The 23043-nt window shown below is 38.0% G+C and overlaps 1 protein-coding gene across 1 annotated transcript in view; it reads left to right on the plus strand.

Moving 5' to 3' along the window:
- Nucleotides 1-13396: 13396 nt before the first annotated feature.
- Nucleotides 13397-23043, plus strand: part of Enpp1 (ectonucleotide pyrophosphatase/phosphodiesterase 1) — a 57906-nt gene continuing 48259 nt past the window's right edge. The window contains exon 1 of the mRNA XM_042670118.1: nucleotides 13397-13591. Coding sequence (XP_042526052.1) covers nucleotides 13397-13591 — 195 coding nt within the window. The remainder of the gene's footprint in view (nucleotides 13592-23043) is intronic.

Here is a 23043-nt window from a genome sequence, read left to right on the forward strand (position 1 = left end):
CAGATGTATTTGCTGAGAACTTAAGTTTGTTGATGTGGCTATGATTCCAGAAACAATTACCTCTATGTTTTCCTATAGTTAAGTGTCAGCTGTATAAAGTAAGAAATACATATGTATTAATAAAGTATAATGTAACAATAGAAGGGGTGACACTGATAAAAATTCATTGTACTCATAAATTAATAGGTTGAATTGAAACCTCTTTAACTACTTAAATATAATAAAACTTAAAAAAGAATAATGTGAAGTTTTATATAAGAGCAATATGCAATAATTTTCATAAATTTACCCTAGTAATTATATATTAAAATTAGATATTTGCCTTGAAACAGTAAAACATTTTTAGTACACATTTTATTTATTCAGGCTATTCCCAAACACAAAATATTTTAGCTAGAACAATCAATATTAATTACACATTTTCTAATTTCTTATTTTAATAATGTTAAGACTTCTGTTTATCTCTTGTAAAGGCATAATTGTATATAAATATGAGAAGTTTCTGGACATAGTAGTTTCCTATTATAATACAATCAATTTTAGTTTTAATCCTTAGTTTTTGTGTATGTTTTTGTTTTTGTTTTTGTCAGTTGTGGGGTTTGAACTCTGGGCCTGGGCGCTGTCCCTGTGCTCTTCAGCTCAAGGCGAACACTCTACCGCTGGGGCCACGGTGCCACTTCCAGTTTTCTAGTGATTTATTGAACATAAAAGTCTCACGGACTTTCCTGCCTGGGCTGGCTTTGAACCGTGATCATCAGATCTCAGCCTCCTGAGTAGCTAGGGTTACAGGTGTGGGCCACCGGCACCTGGCTTCCTTAGTTTTTTTATAATGACAATTCTGAATTGCTTGATTTTTAGATGGATGAAAAAGTGTGCAGTGAATAATTATTCATTATATTCTTACAAATATTCCATTCACTTTATATTTTTTAGATGAATTTACTTACAACTCATCAATAATGAAAATATATTGAAAGATTTTTCAACACATTGAAATAATTCTCAGAATATTTACAGAATATTTACACAAAGCACCACTCCTGTAAATCTTCTTTTGGAACCAGAATATCTTATCTGAGATATACATCTTATCTTTTCATTACGTTGTCAGACTTTCTGGAAATCCTATCTTTTATTGAGTAGCAGAAAGGCATTTTTCAAGATATAGACTGATCAAAAGTTCACTCTATTGCCTCATTCATTCAATACTTGGGAGCTGCTGCATGTCCATACCCTCTCTCTGTCTAGCTTCACATGTTGCCACTGAAGTTCTTGGAGGAAGTCATACTCTCTAAAACTTGTGAGTTCTTAGGCATCAGCCCTTAGTCTTTGCCTAATTCTTGATGATCCTCCAAGGTTTGTTCAAACCTCAGTTCCTTTCGAAAGTACTCCATAATCCCATTCTAGTAAAAAATTTTGTGTGTGTCTGTATCAGTCGTGGGCCCTGAATTCTGGGCCTGGGTGCTGTCCCTCAGCTCTTCAGCTCAAAGCTAGCACTCTACCACTTGAGCCAAAGCTCCACTTCCAGCTTTTTCTGCTTATGTGGTGCTGAGGAATTGAACCCATGCATTCAAGGCAAGCATTCTCCCACTGAGCCACCTTCCCAGCCCTTAGTCAAGATTTTTTGGTGTGGAAGGAAAAAACACAGGTAAGTTAGTTCATGGCAAAATGTAGGGGCATTGTTTTAAGAATTAAGAAATGGGCAAAAATCCATGACAGTAAGCGAAGGAGAGCTCAGCCCTGCAGGCACTGCCCTAGAGCACTGAAAGTCTTATCATTTGCTACCTCTCTCCAGTTCTGCTTCTCACAAGTGTCTATCTTATTTTCATTTCCTGTTTATACTAGATTTCACGGTTGACTCAGTTCAGTATAGTCTTCTTCAGCCCCTTTTATCTCCATTCAGCTTCCAGTTACTTCTACTCATAGCTCAAGCCAGAGAAAACTTCAGTCACAACTGAGTCATTGAACTGGCCTGATCTGTGAGACATCCCACTCTGCTTAAAACAGTCATGAATATAGGGACAAGATCATGTCTCTGGATATGTGTGCTGCCCTGCCAGTGGCTGTCAGTGCGAGAGTTTACTACAGTGAGCCACAGGGACTATAAGCGGGGATACTCTTCAAGACAATGGTCTTCACTTTGGGGCTGGCCTTCCTATGACTCTAATATATATATATATATATATATATATATATATAAAATATTATATACTATATATTATATATAATGCATATGTAAATATATCATATATTACATATTATATTATATGTAATATGTAAATAGATAATATATAGTATAGTATATATTTTCTATAGAATATATATTTTATACATGCTGCATCATATATATATACTTATATATATGTATATATGTGAATATATATGTGTATATATGTATATATGCATATATGGGTTTATCTATGCATATACACATATGGGCATGTGTCTGCCACACTAGGCTAGAAGTTTCTTATGAGGATAAAACGTTCCTGTTTTTCAATCTCCAGTGTTTCTAATACAGTCCTTGGTATGCCGTAGGTAATTAGTAAGTATGTATTAAAAAGTTTTCATGTAATATCAGTCATTAGGCAATAATGAATTTGGTAATTATAAACAACCAGTTAAATATATTAGTATGGACATTTCTTGTCTCTCTTCTGGAGTCCTACAGACTAAAGTTACTATTTTACTTTCACCACAAAAGAAATCATCAGTATTCTGATGGAAAGGCTTGGAAAAAATTGTATTAAGTGAAATAAGAAATATAGGTTGCATGATTTCCCTCACTTGTGGTAGCTAGAATGTGCATATAATTCTACAAGTAAACATACTGGATGGCTAAAAAAAAAATATACTGGGACATAAATTATACAGGTCTCTAGATATTCATATACAGTGAGTGAGACTGAAGGAGGATATTCTTAGGAGAAGAGCACAATAAAGCCTCAAGACCTAGGTGCATCTGATCATATAAAATAATCTTAATGGAAATGAACTCTAGGAAATGGAAACAAGCGGTTCTGTTCTTTGTTGCTGCTTTTGTTTTCTTTTTCTTTTGTCTTATTTGTTCATTTATCTGTCTTTGGGAAGGTAAGGGGGGCATAGAAATGGAGGGACAAAGGGTGAACAAATGCACTGTGGTACTCACTAGCCACTATGTTGAAAATCAATTATACAACTTGTGAGTGACTACAGGAAAAACTTGGAGAGATCTAGGGAAGGGGTGACATTGTCCAAAAAGAAATGTACTTTCTGCCTGACTTCTGTAACAGTAACCCCTCTGTACATCACCTTCACAATAACAATAAAAACGTATTTTAAAAAATCAGTAGTCTGGTGAAAAGACTATGTTGCATCAGGGAGATCTGATTCTCTAATGACTTAAACAGACTTCCAGCAAGTTCCTCTATTTTCCAATTTTCCACTCTAATAATATTGTGTTATTCTTGGTCTCCCTTTTCCAATTTTTTTTCTGTCTTTGTGGATTTTCATCTTCACAACCTTTTTTCCCCCTGTTGGTTAAGCATGCTTTTTTCTAGATAGGGAAAATAAATCCATATGTTAGAACTATCATCTCTAATCAGAAACTCTGATTTGTTCTATTTTTCTATTTAATTTTTGAGAATCAGGGTTATTGGGGTATATGTTATATGGAATAATTTTTTAAAATATTTAGATCTGCTGTTCAATGTTCTGGTATTTCTGAAATCTTTATCTTTGCTTCTAGACAGAGACACCCTCTCATCCTTCTTTCCTTTCCTCTATTCCTGGTACTCTTTAAAAGTCACAATCCATTTCTTTTTCTCTCAGCCTGTCACATTCATCACATCCTAACCTCATGATGTGTGAAGTTGTTACACTCTTAGCGGAGTCCCCAAAGTGATATTTGGAAGAGGCAATCATAGGTATATGTGAATTTGGCCTTTGGAAACTGTTTTTGGAAGTGGGAAGGGTTAAGTTGGAGAGATTATGCGGCATTGGGCTGGGTTCTAGTGCAATGAGTGGCATTGAATAAAATGAGGGAATTTTGGTCACAGAGACACAGAGAAGAAGACACACACAGGGGAAGGCTGTATGAGGACACAAAGGAAAGGCGTGTGAAGATGGAAGTTGTAATTATGCAGCTGCAAAGCAAGGAAGACCAGGAATTGCCTGAAACCACAGATGGGGAGCATGTTCCCACCCCAAAACTCTCTCTATGATCATCTAGAGTCAATCTCTTTCTTTCACCCTGGCCCCAGCAAATAATTTATATTATCTATTCCTTCCTTGTTTCTAGTAAGTATAGTATTTCTGTCATTTGTTAGTTCCCAACCAAGGTGGGAATTGATCATTTCTTTGTTTGTTCAGTTGTATGTCGGATTACAGATTTACAATGTTTCAAATAAACACCTTTTAATGTCATTGATTTTCTCCACTTTTTGGTTTTACATTTCATTGTTTTCTGTTGTCCTGCTTATTCTTTTCTTCCTTTCAGTCAGCTGAGTTTAATGCATTCACGTTTGAATAAATTTGAGGCTTCTTTTGTATATTTATATATATATATATATATATATATGTGTATATATATATATACATACATACTCTTTTAAATTTTCCTCTCAGTACTGGTTTAGCAATATATTGTAAATCTTGATAATTGTGTTTTTTAATGTTAAAAATATTTTGCATTCTTTTAGACTTGAGTTATTTAGAAATGTCATTTAATTTCTAACTATCTGGGATTTGGGTTCTTTTTTATATTTTAGTTTAAGTCTGTTGTAGACAGTAAATGTACTTTATATGATTCCAGTTTTCTTAAAGCCCCTATATTTGTTTTTTGTTGCTATGTAGATCTGGGGAAAACAAACCATGTATTTGGTTGCTGTTAGGTGGAATTTTCAATGTATGCCAGTTAAGTCAGTTTGATTGATGTTAGTGTTTAATTCTTTTACATCCTTGCTGGTTTTCTATTGGTTCTAACAACTACTAAATAGAAATGTTAAAAATTTCCAAGTACTTTTGTATATTTGCCTGTTTTTGCTTTCAGTTTTAAAAGGTTTGCTTCATGTGCTGTTATTAGGTACATTCACATTTGGAATTATTGTTTCTGATGAACTGCCTACTTTGTTATAATAAAATGTCCTTTAGCTTTGGTAATCTTTTTGATCAATAAGAAATATTATCATAGCTAAAATGTCTTTCAGCTGATAAATATTTGCATAGTATATTTTATTCATTTTGTTTTTTATCCTCCCTGTCTTTATATTTGGAGTGGTATCTTGTTCATATCAAGTAGCTAAGTCTTGGATTCTTGTTCAAGAAATCTTTTAAATTGGAGGGGTTTTGGCCAGGATCTGGTGGCTCATACCTATAATCTTAGCTATTCAGAAGACTCAGATTTGAAGAATGCTATTCAAAGCCAGCCTAGGCGGGAAAGTCCCATGAGACTCTTATCTCCAATTAACCACCAGAAAACTGGAAGTGGTGTTGTAGCTCAAAATGGCAGAGCACTAGTCTTGAGCAGAAAAGCTTAGGGATAATGCCCAGGCCTTAGGGTCAAGCCCCACAACCAACAACAAAAAAAAGGAGGTGTATTAATACACGTGTTTTAATTGTTCTTTAATCTATGATACAATTGTATATTTTCTATTTGCCCATATGTTTTATTGTTGTTGCTTCATTTCTCCTTTTTCACTGCATCATTTAAATTAATTTGAACAGTTATGACTTCATTTAGTCTTCATTAATAGTTATTAGCTCTTTGTTTTGTTTTGACTTAGTGGTTGACTTAGGTTTACACCATAGCTGTCCTCTAGTAATTTTACACTGCTTTTCCTAAAGAAGCATTTCTACTGTACTTTCTCATCCTGTATGCTATCCTCATGTCTTTCATTCCTATATGTGCTATAAATCCTTTAACTATCACTGGTAATACACAAATGCATCATATTATGAGATTAAAATGAGATACATGTCTTTACACATTCATGTATAATTTCTTTTATTTTTTGTATATGAAGATTTGAATTTTAGTCTGATGTCATTTTTTTCTGCTCAAAGAATCTCCTGTAATATTTTCTGTAGGGAACTTCTCTGCGCTTTGTGTGTCATCATTTATATGCCTTCATTTTGCCTCTTTCTTCCAAAGGCATTTCTCCAAGTAAAGAACTCAATTTTCACAAGTGTTGTCTCTTTCCATACTTGAAAGACATTGCTCCATTGTTTACTGGTTAGCATATATTCTGACAGGAATTCTGCTGTAACTCTTATCTTTTCTCCTTTCTGCAGTTTGCCTTAGTTTTCTTCTGCCTATTTTAAAGACTTTTTTTAAAAAACCCAAATATTCAGCAGTTGGATAATGGTGTGTCTTTGTTCTCTATACTTTGTCTTTCCTTTGATGTCAGCTTGGCATGTGTCTAAGTTCTGGGACCTGGGTTTATAGGTTTCTTTAAATTGGAAATTTTTGCTGTATTTTCTTCATTAAAAAAAGTTTACTCCATTTTTAGAATGGTAGAGTATGTGTGCTAGTTGTATGTCCCTCAGGCCCCTGATGTTCTGTAAATGTCTTTACTTACTTTTCCACATGTGTTTGTCTTGGATACTTTCTCCTATGCTGTCCTCATTCGCCCTGCTTTTACATCTGCTATTCCTTAATATTCTTAAACACACTCTATGTGTTTTTCTTATAAGCATTTTTATCTCCATAAACTGTATTTAGTGCACATGGTATTTCTCCCTGAATCATGCTAATGTTATTCTTCTAACATTAATATAGGGAATACTTGGAAGAGCTGTTTTTGTTGGTGGTGATAGTAGTCATGGGGCTTGAACTTGGAGCCTGGGTGCTGTCTCTGAGCTCTTTTTGCTCAAGGCTAATGCTCTATCACTGTAAGCCACAGTGCCACTTCTGGTTTTCTAGTAGTTAATTGGAGTTAAGAGTCCCACAGAGTTTCCTGTTGCTGTTAGCTTTGCCATGATCCTCAGAGCTCAGGCTCCTGAGTAGCTAGGATTACAGGAGTGAGTCACCAGCACCTGGCTGAGAGCTGTGATTCATCATCCTTGTCTTTCATGAGTTTGTTCCCTTCATAGTGAATTTTATATTACTAGTAAGGAAACTATTCTGAACATTTTATTAGCTCCATGCCTTTTCATTTCTACGAAGCAGCAATTAAAGAGTTTTTAAAGAGCTTAAAAATTAAATGTTATTATTATAAGATTAAGATATTAAGATAGCACAAAGTACAAGAGTAGTTGGCTTCATTGCTAAAATCTACCAAATATTTAAACCAATATTTAAAAAAAAAAACAACAAAGAGAAAAGAGTTCTTTAAGTCCATTCTATGAGGCCATTATTGCCCCGCTATCAAAACAAGCTAAGAGAGAGAAAAAGAAAGAAAAAAGAAAGAAAACTGCAGCTCAATATACTAATATAGATATAAAACTCCTCAGGAAAATACTAGCCAATCAGATATAATCACATATTTAAAATAGTGTTCACAAGCATCAGGTGTGATTCCCCTTCAGGATGTAAGGATGATCCAACATACACAAATCAACTAGTGTGATGCACTACATTAGCAGAATATAACAAGAAAGTAATTATATCAATAAGTGCAGAAAAGGCATGGGATAAAGTTAAATATTTTTCCTGATAAAATTCTGAATAAAGACATACCTCAACATGATGAAGACCATCTGTGACAACCATAGCTATCAAGTGCTGGGAAGGAAATGAAGAAAATGGAATCCTTGCACATTATAACAGCAAAGTAAATTAGAACAGCAATTACAAAAAACATTGTAAGAATTACTGCAAGAACTGTAATATAAAGATTACTGAAAAAACTAAAAATACAATCCAGTAATACTGCTGTTGAATATATATCTAGGCAAGATAAAATCAGTATGTTAAAGACATATCATTTAATGAAGCAAGAAATGGAAACAAATTAGGTGTCTATTAACTAATGAACAGATAAAGAAAATGTGATTCATATACATATATATATATATGGTTGAATACTATTCAGCCATTAAAAAAAGAATGAGAGCCGGGTGCCAGTGGCTCACACCTATAATCCTAGCTATTCAAGAGCTGAGATCTGAGGATCGCAGTTTAAAGCCAGCCCAGGCAGGAAAGTCTGTGAGACTGCTATGTAGAGTGCTTCCCTTGTGAGCTGAAGAGCTTAGGGACAGTGCCCAGGCTCAGAGTTCAAGCCCTACAACCCACCAAAAAAACAACCAACCACCACCACCAACAACAAAAAACGCCTCTCAGACAGCATAGATGGAACTGGAGATTATTGTGTTAAGTGAGCTAAGTCAGGAACAGAAGACAAGTACCACATAATCTCACTTATGTAAAATGTAAAAGTACTGATTTTATAGAATTTCACAACAGATTGGTGATTATCAAAGTCAGGGGAGAATGTGGAGAAAGAATGATAGGGAAAGGTTAGCAACTAGTACTAAGTTACACAGAGATGGGTTTAAGAAATTCTGGTGTGCTACTGTACAACAAGGTGAGTTTACATAAACAAGAATGAACTGTATATTTCCAAAGCTAGAAAGATTGTAAAAATGTCCTCACAAATGTTTAAGACTGTCGTTTTAAAACAGATGTAAGTATTGTGAGATGTATAGCTGTTCCAAAACAACATGTAGCAATTTCTTGTGTCAGGTGAAGCTGCTCATGAAGACTTCATGATAATTCAGAGTACAATGATAAATTAGGAGCCCAAGAGACTCTAGTGGACATTTGTTATATAGTATGAAACCTTCATAGTCCTAGAACAACACAGCAAGTATACACAAAGAAACCAGTCCTTTCCTAATCACCTCAAACCCTAACTGACTTTAATACACATTTGGCTGTAGTACCCAATCACTGAGTTACTCTAAAGAAAGGATGGAAGTAGGGTGATTTAGCCTTTGCAGAATATACATTGACATAGACAGGGAATCTAGAGATAGAGCTAAAAATGAAAACTCAGGGACAATTTCATTGTTTTGCAGACAAACTTATAACCAAGTATATAAGAAATTGCAATCATATTTTCAATAAGTTGCAGGTAAGAATCAATCACTTCTACAGGTGCATTTTTTGGCCCCCCCATGATATTTTTGACTCAGTTGCAAACTATTAAAAATCAGAAAAAATATCCATTTTTAGCACATATGTACAAATCTGTGATGGATTTCCAACTATGGAAATGGGAAGAGATAAGCAAATCTCTCAAAATACAAATACAAAATTTGACAATATTCTTCATAACATTCATTAAATACATTGTTTATATAGTATAGATACATATGTGTATTTAATGCATTGTATGTATGTTAAATTCTAGAGGAAAATTTATAGCTTTAGGTTCTCATATTAAATAAATTCTAAGGAATTTATTAGACTATTAGAACTAACCAATAAGTTTAGCAAGGTCCCAGAATATGAAGTAAATAAACCAAACTAATTATATTGCTGTACACTTTCAATGAACAAATTGAATATGAAATTAAGAAAGTAATTTAATTCATAATACCATAAAATATGTTTATGAGCACATTAGACAAAAGAAACAAGGACCACTTAATAGAGAATTAAATATACTATTAAGAAAAACAAAGGTTGATCTAAATAAATGGAAGTTTAGATCACTTTTGATATTGTTAAGATTATTTGGCAACTCAAGGTTTTGTTTGAAGTACAGATGTAAGAGAGAACTGATGGCAGAGAATATATACAACCCAAAAGTGAGGTATTGGATAACAGCCACCTTTAGCTAGGGAAATAATTTTCCGTGTTTCCAGTGTCTGCCACTCTTATTGCATCTTATACTTTTGTCACCTGATTGATCCCAGAGCATCTCTCCACCATCCTAGGGAAGCAGGTATGTAGTTTTGCCACCTTGATATATACATGTCCTCCTAGAGATGTTGTATAAACCAGTAATAATTTATTTAAAAATTAAAATGGTTTTGTTTTCTTTCCGGGGGCTGCAATTAGATGATTTCACTATACAAAGAATAAATTGAAAATTTTAGATACAGTTAGGGAAGTGCGGACCAATGTGTGAGTATGTAGAGACCACACTTTAAAAAGATTATTTTGATGGGTACTAGCATTTAGAAACAATATTTTAAAAATATTTTTTCAGTCTGAAGTTGGTGGCTCATGCCTATAATCCTAGCTACTCAGGAAGCTGAGATCCAAGCATCACAATTTGAAGCCAGCCTGTATCAGAAAGTCTCTGAAATTCTTATCTCCAATTAACCACCAAAAAGATGGAAGTGCAGCTGTGGCTCAAGTGGTGGAGGACGGACTAACCTTGAAAAACAAGTTAAAAAAAATTAAAAATAAACATGGAAATATTTTTTCTGGGTCTCATAAAGATTAAAGAGCTCTGTGGTTTTCTCTTTTTAGATTTGGCTAGATGACTTTGGTGTTATACTAGTGAGGTGGAGAAAGCTGAGGAAAAGTACAAGAGCAGCTGCTAAACTCATTACAGCCAAGTGTAGTTTTGAAAAGCTAAGGGTTTTTTTTCTCCAACTTGTGACGATACAGTTCAATACACATAAATTGTTCTTGTTTGGTACTTTGGCCTCATCAGCATCTACCATTTCAGATACCAAGGGAGAAATGTTCAAACATCCCAAGCTTTACTAAAAAAAATGCAAAGAATCTCACTAGACTCTTAAATGATCACCTTTTCTGTTCTAAATTAGAGTTTTTGGTCCTTAAAGCAGAGTATCCCTCTGCCCATTTAACTTAAGCAAGACTTGATCAAAGGCATTGCAAAGTCTATGGCTCGAACTTATGAGCAGTCTACTGGACCTGCTTCCATCCTTCTGATTTTAGAATTTTAATTGGGCATTTATAATTGCCCACAAAAGTCCCAACCGGTGGAGTAAGGCATGGTCATAGGCACAAGCCACATCCCTGTGGACTCTCTCCCAGGTCGGCCCGGCAGATGTGTTACATTTTGTTTGGCCTTTCAAGTGTTTAAGGAAATTGTTTTCCTGAATTTTAGGCAATGTTTTGCCATCTGGATAACCCACAAAATTCTCCAGATTCTTTTGAAAATCCTGTCCATGTGTAGTACACAATCCTGCTGAGTAAATGCTGCTACTCTTTTTGGGGAGTGGGGAGTTGTATTGAGGCTTGAACTCAGGACCTCGATCTCTTGTTTGGCTTTTTTGATCCAAGGCTGATGCTCTGTCATTTGAGGATACCTCCACTTCCAGCTTTTTGCTGGTCAATTGGAGATAAGAGTTTTACATGGATTTTTCTGCCTAGACTGGTTTTGAACCTGGATCCTCAGTTTTTAGCCTCCTGAGTAGCTAGGAATGAGCCAGGCCCCTTTTACTAGCAGAGCAACTTGTTCACTCTTTGCCATGTCTTTCAGGGGATATTGGAGATATTTGTGGCCTTGCAGATTTGACTAACTTTTCTAGCGGGTGAAGTCCTTTTTGTCTTTCCTTACCCTGGTACAAAGAAAACATTCTTATTTTGTTTCATGAGCTTCAAGGCCACTTTGTGAAGTCTATGTTGAGCTTTTACAAGTTTTGACACTCATTTGACCGATTTCATCAGAGTAAACTTTTGTCCAAACTTTTGTACTTGAATCTGATTTCTGGAAGCAGTCAAAGAAAAAGTTGGAGCCAAGTTTGTGGCAATAAATGTGTGTGGCTGTCAAATAGTGAAATCCTGTTGCTGGTGTGTAATTTGCATGCTGACGCAAAGTCAATAACAGTAAGAAAGTCCGAAAATGCTTTGTTGGCTTTTTCTTCCCTCTACTAATCTTTCATAATATCCTATGATATTTGCATGTGTGATTTAGGTTTTAAGTTTATGTTTTCCTGTTATTTCTATCTTCCACTTTAACTGACTGAGACCACCTGAGGGAAAGATACATTTTTATTCACCTTTGATATAAAGTGCATAGTTGGAAGTCAAAAGATGGAATGACTTATTATTGAGTAAATACATGTGTGAATGAATATTTTAAATGGGCAACCTCCTTTACACCTGCCAAACATCTGTGTAGTTAAAATGAATAGAAAGTCAGTTTTTGTTGGGGTTGTATTAATGTCCTTGTCGGTGAAGTAGTTCGTAGTTATTGTGTTTTCCCCATAGGAAAAACTCTGCCCACGCGTCTGTCTCCTAACTGATGAGTGAGGAAGTGTAGAAGTTGTAGAATCCACAAGGAAACAAACAAAAACAAAACAAAACAATAACAAACTGCGAGAAGCCTGGCGCAGGTGGCTGACACTTACAATCCTAACTAACCACAAAGCTGAAATCTGAGGATAGAAGTTCGAAGCCAGCCTGCCGCAAGAAAGTCTGCGCAACTCACAAGTCACCAATAAGGCAGGAGTGGAGCTGTGGCTCAAGTAGTAGAGCAATAGCCTGGAACAAAAAAACTCAGGGGTATTAGCGAGCTCCCGAATTCAAGCCCTAGTATTGGCACCAAAAAACCCCAAAACAAACAAACAACAACAACTACAACAAATCGAGAACTAGAACTGTTCATGCGATGTTTACAAATAAAGCCTAACAACAGAATTGTTGATACTGTTGACCAAGTAATAGTACCAACCTCAGGAGAGCGCAACAGCGATCCCGGGAAACAGTGATCCTCCCGGCGTTGATACACAGTCTACAATCACAACTAAACAAAAGAAGACAGCAGAACTGACAAAGCCCAGAAACCATACAAAAACGTGGAGAACGAGGCATCTTCGATAGGTGTGTGGGTGCAAGCCTGCGTGTTTTAAGGTTGAATTTCCTCTCAGAAGTAAGTGATGGGTGGCAGGGCTTGGTGAGGGTGCAGTTGGTTGGTTTCCACGTGGTTCGGGCGGCCTCCCCCCACGGGTTCAGTTGCATTTCCACCCAGCTCCACACAGGTCTGTGCCTAGGCTCTGGGCTCCCGCCCCGGAGAGGCCGCGGCCGCCGGGCCGCCGCATCCTTCTCCTCCCGCTCTATTTCGGGGCCCCATGATCTCATGCTCCGAGCAGACCACACTCTGCAATTGCAGGCCAGCCCGCGCCGCAGGCGCTGCAGGGCGATTCCCGCAGGGGTGGGCAGGTTGGTGGCCTGGGCACCGGCAGGGAAGGCAGGGGAGTGGAGGTGGGGGGTGGGGAACGAAGTTAAAGACACGCCCACGCAAAGGACCCAAAATAGCCCACACGCAAGAGTGCCCAAAATCAGACAGGAAGCCAAATAATCCGGGGCGTTGAGTCGCTTGGCCCTCGCTCGGAGCGCAGGACCGAGGGACTCGGGCCAAGGGTCTGACCGCGAGGGGCAGAGGCGTGGCTGGGGGCGTGGCCTTGCGCGGTGTAGGGGGCGTGGCCGGCGCGGAGTCTATTTAAAGGCGCTGCGCCGCGCAGGGACCCGAACGCCGGGGCCGGGGACACTATGGAACGTGATGGGTGCGTGCGGGGCCGGGAAGGCCCGGCGGGGAACGGCCGCGAGCCGAGCCACGGGGCACCTGGAGACCCGCAGGCAGCCGCGTCCTTGCTGGCTCCCCTGGATCTGGGTGAAGAGCCGCTGGAGAAGGTGGCGCGCGCCCGCACCGCCAAGGACCCCAACACCTATAAAGTGCTCTCCCTGGTAGGTCAGGGCGGAGGGCGGGCGGAGGGCGGGGCCGAGCGCGGGCGCGGGGCTCCCCGGCCCGCACGTGCTGCCCTGCAGCCGGGCCGGGCGCTGCGCGCCGCGGCTGCGGCTGCTCTGAGCTCTGGCACTGGTTTCTACCGATGCTGCGGAAGACCCACACCCGACCTACACCTCCGCCTGTGGAAGTCTCAGCTTTTCCCCTCGAAGCTGAGGATCTGGGGTGCAATGACCGCTGCAGGTGGTTGGTGCTGGGCAGGCCAAGCCTCTTTGCCTGGCTCCAGTCCTGGGTGCAGAACTGTGTGGAGACTCTTCTTGGATGAACTTACCTCCGTGGAGAGGTTTCACAGGGCTGTTGTCAGTAGCCGCAGGAACGCTAGAAGAAGGTTTCGTTCTTCTTTCTCTGTTTGGTTCCGTGTAGAAGGCATTTCCTTGCAGCAGAAATGCCACCAGTCTTCACCTTATGTGACTGGAATCCTTGACTCTTTGCCCGCTCTTTTAGCCCTGGGCTACTAGCTCCTGTTAACAGAAATACCTGTTATTCTTCGGGCATTTTGTTATGGCAGTAGCAGGATCCATAGGCAACTTTTTTTTTTTTTTTTCAAAGCCAGGGTGTCTTTTTAATTTGAATTTTCGGTGGACAGAACTGAATATACCAACGTTGAGTTTTCCATGGTTGTTATTAATTAATTAACTCCTGGGGCCTTGGAGAGTTCTCCCCAATCTCGGTTCTTGTCTGTTAACATGAGAACATAAAGCGCTCTTGCACATCACCCAAGATTATTGTGAGGATTGAATGAAGCACTATGTGGGGAAGTAGATGAAAAGATGATATGTTAGTGTAACGTTCAGAAAGCAGGGGCTTCTCATAGATTGTGAGAAATTACAGTTGAGCAGTACTTCCCTGAAGGCTTTCTTTTGAAAATGTTTCCATTTTCGCTATATTGTGAGTGTCATGGAGATATTATAGTACTTTGAGAAACCAAAATTCCTAGACTTGAGAGGCTATCATTGTCTCAGTACTTAAAAATAAATCTAAGGTGCAAAGAATACGTTCCCCAAGCCACAGGATGTTTGCATCCCAAAATATGTTTTTGTATCATATGTCACTCTTACCATATCTGACACTGCGGAGAGTTTAGAGTTTACTCAGTCTTTTGTTAGACTTTAGCCTTTATATCATTGCATATTCTCAGTAGTTTAGCATACTATAAGGCATTCAATAGTTATACTTTGAATTTGTATGAAACTACAATGTAAAAACTACAATGTAAAATATATATATATATAGAAAAATATGTGTTATATATAATATGTATATATCTATTCTCTAAGTCTTGATTAATTTTTGTTAGTAAATGTAATGGTTATGTCTTTTCTACTTACTTACTTGTAGATCCATGATAGGCATAATAGATCTCCTTTTCCATCCTTGACATTTGCTGTAGTTGGCCAAATGACATTATTATAAAGGCCATTTTTTAAATTATTATTCAATGCATTACAGATGACTCTTAAGTTGCAACTCTAGTCATTTAATGTGGAGGTCCTAGGACTTACTTCCTCAAGTAGGACTGATGAATATTTTCCCTACCAGGTGGGATCTTTTTCTGTAACATGTACTGCATTAGAAAGGATTCTTACCTAATTTTTTTTTATTGAATGTAAGTAATCATGAAAATTTGACAGTTGTTATCCAAGAACTCTGGGGACAAGTCTAGTTCTAGAGAAAAGCTTAAATTATGTGACTTTTTCTTCAAATTAAATATTTGCACACTTTTTTTTTGTTGTTGTTGGTCATGGGGCCTGAACTCTGGGACTGGGCGCTGTCTCTCAGCTCTTCAGCACAAGGCTAGTGCTCTACCACTTGAACCACAGTGCCACTTTCGGCTTTTGTCTGTTAATGTGGTGCTGAGGAATCAAACCCAAGGGCTTCATGCATGCAAGGCAAGCACTCTACCACTGAGCCACCTTCCCCGCCCATTTGCACACTTTTTGTAAAGATAAAGAAATAGGTTAGAATGATTTTCTCTTGGGGCTGGGATTAGGGGACACCATCCATTCCTCAATCACATAGTTTTAATCAGGAGGGTTAGCACAGGACTTGCCTTGTGAGGAGTTGATTAAACAATGGTAGTAATGTATCACGGATGGAAGTATTCATAGATAAACAAATAGGATGGATGGAGAAGGTCCTACCCTACTTTTGCTTTGCCCTGGGTGGTGTTTGATCCTGGGGAAAGACCAGGAAGTTTTCCAAAGATTTTAGCCCTGGGCTTTAGAAATGCTTGTGTGCAGGCACTGTGTACAGGCCCTGAGCCAGAGTGAGGAAACAGCAAAGGGTAAAACAAATACTGTTCTCTATAGGCTTCTGTGGGTAAGTTTGTTAGCTTTCCCTTGCTATAATGAAATATGTAGGCAATTCTATTATGAAAAAAAAAAGATTTATCCCATGCTTCTTTCTGGAAGTTTTATTCCAAGATCAGGATCTCATTGCTCTGGGCCTCTGGGGAAAATATCTGATGGCAATGACCAGGAATCTGTGACTGAGCTAACCACTTACTTCATGACAGAGAATGAGGCCATCCATGAACCTTCAGTGGAAAACACACCCTCCACAACCTAAGGACCTTCCATAAGGCTCCTCTTTTAAAAAAGTTGACCATTTTCCAATATTGATGCTCTGGATACTAAGACTTTAACATGTATTTTTGGCAAGGCATTCAGGAGCCAAACTATAACTAGATACCTTCCCTTGGCTTCAGAATTGAATTTTGAACTGAAGAATAGAGTTTTCCCTCAGGTTGGATATGGGGAGTTACTTGAAAGAGCCTATCTTGGGTTCCCGTTATAATTTTGACAAGTAATTTTCACTCCCACAGCAATGTTTTTTGTTTTCAGTTAGTTTTTCTAAAGCATAGTCTTTCTAAAGTTTCATTTATTTAATTTATTGTTAAAGTGATGTACAGAGGGGTTACAGCTATATAAGTAAGGTAATAAGTACATTTGTTATCATACTTGTTACTCCCTTCTCTCATTTTTCTCCTACTTTCCCTCCCCCAACCCCTCCAAGTTGTACAGATCATTTCCAACATATTGTCTTGTGAATATCACTGTTGCATTGGCTCCCCCCTTGTCCTTTGTCTCACCATTCTAATTCAGATAAATATATATACAATACTGGGGTACCAATGTCAAATACAGTGACAATGGGATAAGAATCATAGGGGGAAGAACATTCAAAAGAAACAAGAAATCACATAGTACATTAAAAAGAACAACAACAAAGAAAAACGTCTTGTGTCCATGTCTTGGAGTTCATTTCACTTAGCATCATCTTATATGGTCATATGTACATAACTATTGAGCCATTCTGCTCATCTGCTAAGAGTAACCTAGATGTATAGTAATTATTAAAGCATATTCTTTTTGTGTTTGTGACTTTCTGTTATACTTACGGTGATATATCTATATACAAAGGCTTTGTGTATGGGTAGTGGTTACTGAAGACTGCTATTATCTTTCCATTGAAAAAGAGCTCTTTTTAAGAGGCAGAAGTTAGTCTTGCTTATCTGAGATTGGTAGTGGGTGGAGGAGGTAAGTTCCCCTTCTTTTGTAATACAGTTATCACTGGAGTCTAGCATGAATAGTATTCAAGATAACTCTGCCCTTACTAAGACTTGGAAGTGATATTAGTCTTTGATTTATAAATTTAATATCTGCCTAGCCATAAAGTATAAAGTATTTCCAAGTGACCAGAGCATCTTGGAGACCAGAGAGATCTGAGATTTGTTCCTTCTGCTAGTTGTTTCATGTGTTCCAGTAAAATGCACCACAGAATCCTAAGAAACTATCCAGATTGTTGTGTTTACTGATGATAGTGCCTAATACTCTGTGTTAGCATTTGGTTAGTTAAATGAATGCACTGCATTTTTACTTAGATAGGAAAGAACAAAATGTGAAGACTGGATCTGGGACACAAATATACAAGATACTTGGTACAATTTCTGGGGTAAGATCAAAACTGAGGTAACATTTTTGGGGGGGCTAGAGAATTAGAAAAGGTAATGAATGGAAAGTAGTTTCAACTAAGGCCAGAAAGGGTCTGTGATTATTTGGATTTAGGATCAGAAGTCTAGTCACTGGACATTACCTCAGGTAAAAACAATGCCAGTGTGGCCACACCAGGATATGTAAGCAAAGCCATCATTCAGGCAAATTAAACCTCTCACTTACGCCAGAGTAGCTTTTCTTCTTTTTGACTTTCTATCACACCCTTAATTCAGTCTTTAGGACTAGGCCACTGCTTTCTCCAGCATTAATTTAATTACTTCTTCTCCCGAGTCCTGTTATTTCTCTCCCATCATTTAGCCCAGCTAAATATGGTCTCCTTCCGAGTGATGAATGGTCACCAGTTCACCACCTTTTTCTAGAAGAAAAGGTAGTTCAAGTTCCAGACAGTAATAAGTGCAACTCTGTCAACCTTATATATGTGAGCTCTCAAACAATAAAAAGCAAGGAGGAAACCTTTCTGCAATTGATCTGAGGACAGAATATAAATTACTGTTCTAAGCATACATCTCATGCAATAAGAACAGATATCCAGAATACAGACCCAAGAAAAGAAAGTGATGTGAGACTTTATTGATTTATTTATTTATTGTCGGTCATGGGGCTGTCCCTCAGCTCTTCAGCTCAAGGCAAGCACTCCACCACTTGAGCCAACCACCACTTTGGGCTTTTTCTGCTTATGTGGTGCTGAGGAATCCAACCCAGGGCCTCATGCATGCAAGGCAAGCACTCTACCACTGAGCCACCTTCCCAGCCTGATGTGAGACTTTTAAGAAGATTTTTTTCAAGCTTGACGATAATGTTTAGCTACAGAGTAACTGGAGCACTCCTAATTTCCTGTTTGAATTTTCTGAGGGCTTCATTGCAGCAACTAAGATAACATCTGTAAGTATTTGTTATTACTTTCTCCACTTTTTAGTTTTTGGAAGAATTGTTGAGAGAAATATAGATGGTAAAAATTTTATGGTTTTAACTATTGCTTGAGCATTCTGGAGCATTTTCCTATATTTTGAATTGACTCTTGACACATCAACAGCTCTTAATTAGGTAAATAAGACCACACTCAATTCTGCTTTATAAATAAGGAAATAGGCTCAGGGATTAGTCTGGTTTTTTAAGTACTAGTGGGCATAGAAACTGTCCTGGAAGCTGGGCGCCAGCGGCTCATACCTGTAATCCTAGCTACTCAGGAGGCTGAGATTTGAGGATTGTGGTTCAAAGCCTGTGCAGAGAAGTCTGTGAGACTCTAATCTCAGTAAACTACTCAGAAGAAGCCAGAAATGGCACTGTGGCTCAAATGGTAGAGTGCTAGCCTTGAGCACAAAGAGTCTCAGGGACAACACCCAGGCCCTGAGTTCAAGCCCAGGACTGGAAAGGAAGAAAGAAAGAAGGAAGGAGAGAAGGGAGGAAGAAAGGAAGGAAAGAAGAAACCATCTTGGAGGTTATTGAGAAGACATAGATTCCTGCGCTCCAGTCTTACAGATTATGATTTGGAATACTTGGAACGCGCTCAAGATATCTGCATTTTCTAACAAGTGCCTCAAGTTACTCACTTGTAAATGGCTCATTTCCTCTACTTCTAGAAACAATGTGGACTTTCTAGGTAAAAGCCATTATAGTAGACTATAATAACAGAAATAACTTTCAGCTGCAGATTTTATTGTGGACTAATGGCTTCATCATGGTGAGCAGCTGTCTAATTTTTATTCATCACACTTTGTTTCCATTTTTCCTTTCAAGGAATGTCTACTGTGGTGATGCTACAGGTTGCTTATGTAGTGAGATACAATGTTTCTTTTGATAATGTGATGACTAAATTTCCTTGGATGGAAACCAAAATGAGTGCACTTCTTTTTTTTAGGGGGAGGGGGAGGTTTGGTAGTGGGCCTGAACTCTGGGCCTGGGCGCTGTCCCTCAGCTCTTCACTTCAGGGCTAGTGCTCTACCACTTGAGCCACAGCGCCACTTCTGGCTTTTTTTTTTCCTGCTTATGTGGTACTGAGGAATCGAACCCAGAGCCTCATACATGCAAGGCAAGTGCTCTACCACTGAGCCATCTTCCCAGCCTAAATGAGTGCACTTCTTACTAATGTTTTCAGTCAATAATGTGTTTTTATGTGAGCTTCCAATGTTTGAAACTTTTGGGCAATGACTTGTTAATTTGCATTTCCTTGTTGATAATGTTTTAAAATGTATTAAAGTAAGAAAATATGGAGTTACTATAAATATTTTTAAAATATTTTTTTATTGATATTAAGTGATTACTTACATTTCACACTATGGTGGGATACTGGTACTTAGTTAAAGTCACAGACACATTTTAACCTTAACAAGGCAAATTTTCATTATCATGGTCTATAAAGTGTGAATTCTGTGAACTTTGACAATACAACTATTTCTTCCACATTGGGTGATATGTACATTTCTTTCTAGAAAGGTATTTTTGAGAGTGGATTTTCACAAGCATCTTATTTGGTCTTTTTTTCTTTTTTCTTTCTTTTTTTTTTTGTTGGTCGTGGGGCTTGAACTCTGGGCCTGGGTGATGTTCCTCGGCTCTTCAGCTCAAGGCTAGCACTCTACCACTTGAGCCACAATGCCACTTCCAGCTTTTTCTACTTATATGGTGCTGAGGAATCAAAGGATTACAGGTGTGAGCCACCTGTACCTGGCTGGTCTTTTTTTCTTTAGCTGGCAAACTTCCTGTTCAGATGAGATTTGGAGCCTTAAAAATCATAATATCTTGGTTTTCAATAGAAGATTCTTAAGAAAAGATTGCGGTTCCTAAAGCTAATTCCTTTCCCTTGGAAGAGTCAGTACTCATGTGGGGATCTTAATGAATTATCTGGGGCTTGTGGCATCTTATTGAGAGTGAGAAATGAAAAGAGATTGAAGTAGTTGTTATGATGTCATTGTGCAGTAAAATAAGCATAGCTCTTTAACCCCATACCCACCCCCCCATTCCTTCTGAATAGTCTCACATTACTTTAGGGTATATTGATGTGATATTTGGATAAATTTATTTGTAATCAAAAGAGAACACAACTAGAATAAGTTTCAGTCAGAATATTTAGGCCCAGTTCTTCAGGGGTGCTAAGTGTGGTCCCTGTGTTAACAACAGTAAGACATGATTTCCCCCTTCTCTATGGTGGTATTATATTCACAGTGATACTGTGGACAAGCAATGGTGGGCAAATCTTAGCAGAAGATAAGGCTGTGGAACCAGTTATACAAGTAGTCAGGGACTTGTAATAATAATTTTAAAGCTAGTTTCATTTAAAAGATTACCCTAGATAAAGCAGTAAAGATATCCTTTCGGAAGCAGATATTATCTGATCTCAAACTTAGTTTAGTCATTTTGTAGTTTTCAGTGCAACAAAATTGGAAGTGTGCATTTTAGCTTAGCTACCACAGACTGAAGTATTTTGTTTCCTGGAGGAAAAGTAATTGTACAATTAAGTGACAAGCTGAAATAACTCCCTCCCTACTCACCCCAATGAACTACACTTGTGATTTGAGAGACTCTCTGACAAACTGTTGCTATTCCAAGTTGAGAATTTGTCATATATTTTCTCATAATTAGTGATATTAGTTTGTTAGTATAAAGAAATCAAGTGAAGGCATCTATGGCCAATGGTAAAATGTCAGCTTTGGGGCAAAAATTAGAATTTTGAAGATTTGTATGTGTCACTGGGAGCTTAAAGTTTTCTGATCCTGAAATTTTTCTCAGTGAAGTTGATGAAGATGATAAGGAATGTGATTTTTTTCCCATAGTGTTCTATGATACATGCAGCATTTGAAAGGATGCCACAACTCACCAAGACAATATTTTTCAAAGATTTAGTGAGTAGATTTATAGATTGATGTGAGTGTAGGGTGGACCAAGATCACTTCAAGTTTTATGTCGTAGTTTTCTCTTAAGAATTTACTACTTGTGGAAATGAGCATAGTTTTAAAGAAGAATGTCCATAGTCATCTGAAAGTCTTAGTGAGATTGTTGGCAACATTTAAGAGTACAATTGGATCCAAATACTAAAGGTTTCATGAATATACCTACTTTAAGAAAAAGGTTTGCATTCCATTTTAAGAGCTAGGAAGAGCGAGAAAGGAGATTTAGATGTGTACAAGGGTTCAGCTAGTTATCACGTTTGTGTCTCCAAGTTTCTTTATAAAGTTCAAAACCTTCCTATACTTAATGTATCATTTGATCCTAACTATGGGTCTGCCATTATCCCTATGCTAAGGATTGAAAACATACCCAAAATGAAAACCATGGCCCAGAGAGATTTGGGGTACTATCCTAGGTCACAAAACTAGATATTTTGTTAATCACATCTCTTTAATTTATTGGTGAATACTTTGGCATCAGACATAATTGGTTTTAACTCCTGGTACTGCTCTTAGCTGATTGAATGTAGACAAGTAAAGTTTCTGATTCCAGCTTTACAACTATAAGATAGAGACAAAAAGCACATCTAAATTTTGTTAGGAGAACTGAATAAAATAAAGTCATGTATACACAATGTCCCCTGAGTGAATAGTCATTTTCTTGTTATTGATGTTTCCGTGTAATTCAGCTTTTACTTTTCTTTATTTAGAAGGCACTTTATTTCTTTGTTATCCAATCTGTGTTCTCCCAACCAGCACTTGACCATCATCCTCTTATGATTTAGAATAAATGAAGGGGCGGGGGGAGGAGAAAAAAGAAAAGGAATGAAGAATCTCAGGCCTTACTCCAAACCTTTTAAGCCAGAACTTGCTCAGTTAGCTCAGATTCCTTACAAATTTGTCTGCATAGCACCCTCTAGGCCCAAGAGGCAGTACAGAAGGCCTAAAAGCAACTAAATTTTTTATAGCTGGGAATTCTAATCAATGATGTTATACACGATGCTGTGACTGAAAACACAAAGCAAGACAAAACAAAACAAAACAACCCAAAAACCAACATGCAGTGTTTCCTCTATGATCTCTGCCAACCCTGGTGGTGAGGGGTTGAACTGCTGTGTGCTGGCTGCATGTGTCCCCTCTCTGGTCCTGAACCTCAGTGGCATGCTCCAAGTAGCCCCTCTGTTCCAGTGTGCGCAGAACACTGCAGAACTGATATTTTCCTTCCCATCACGGGGCAGTTTCCTTCAGGAAGTTACCTGTGTTGTTACATGTTACTTGTACTTTAATTGCCTTGCATTGCACTGGCTTGTCCTTTTAATTGCTATTTATTGTGTTCTGCTGGGCTAATTGTCTGGCTTAAGCTGTGATCTAATAACGATTAGATGTTTGTCCAATTCAGCCATCTGCCTATGAGAATGCTATGCAGATTTGTCCTCTTGTCACACCCATCAATACAAGGCTGCAGTTCCAAGTTTCACTGTAGTGTCTTTTGGGCAA

This window comes from Dipodomys spectabilis, unplaced genomic scaffold (genome assembly GCF_019054845.1).
Source record: "Dipodomys spectabilis isolate Male_0828 unplaced genomic scaffold, ASM1905484v1 ptg000001l, whole genome shotgun sequence".
NCBI classification, from domain to species: domain Eukaryota; kingdom Metazoa; phylum Chordata; class Mammalia; order Rodentia; family Heteromyidae; genus Dipodomys; species Dipodomys spectabilis.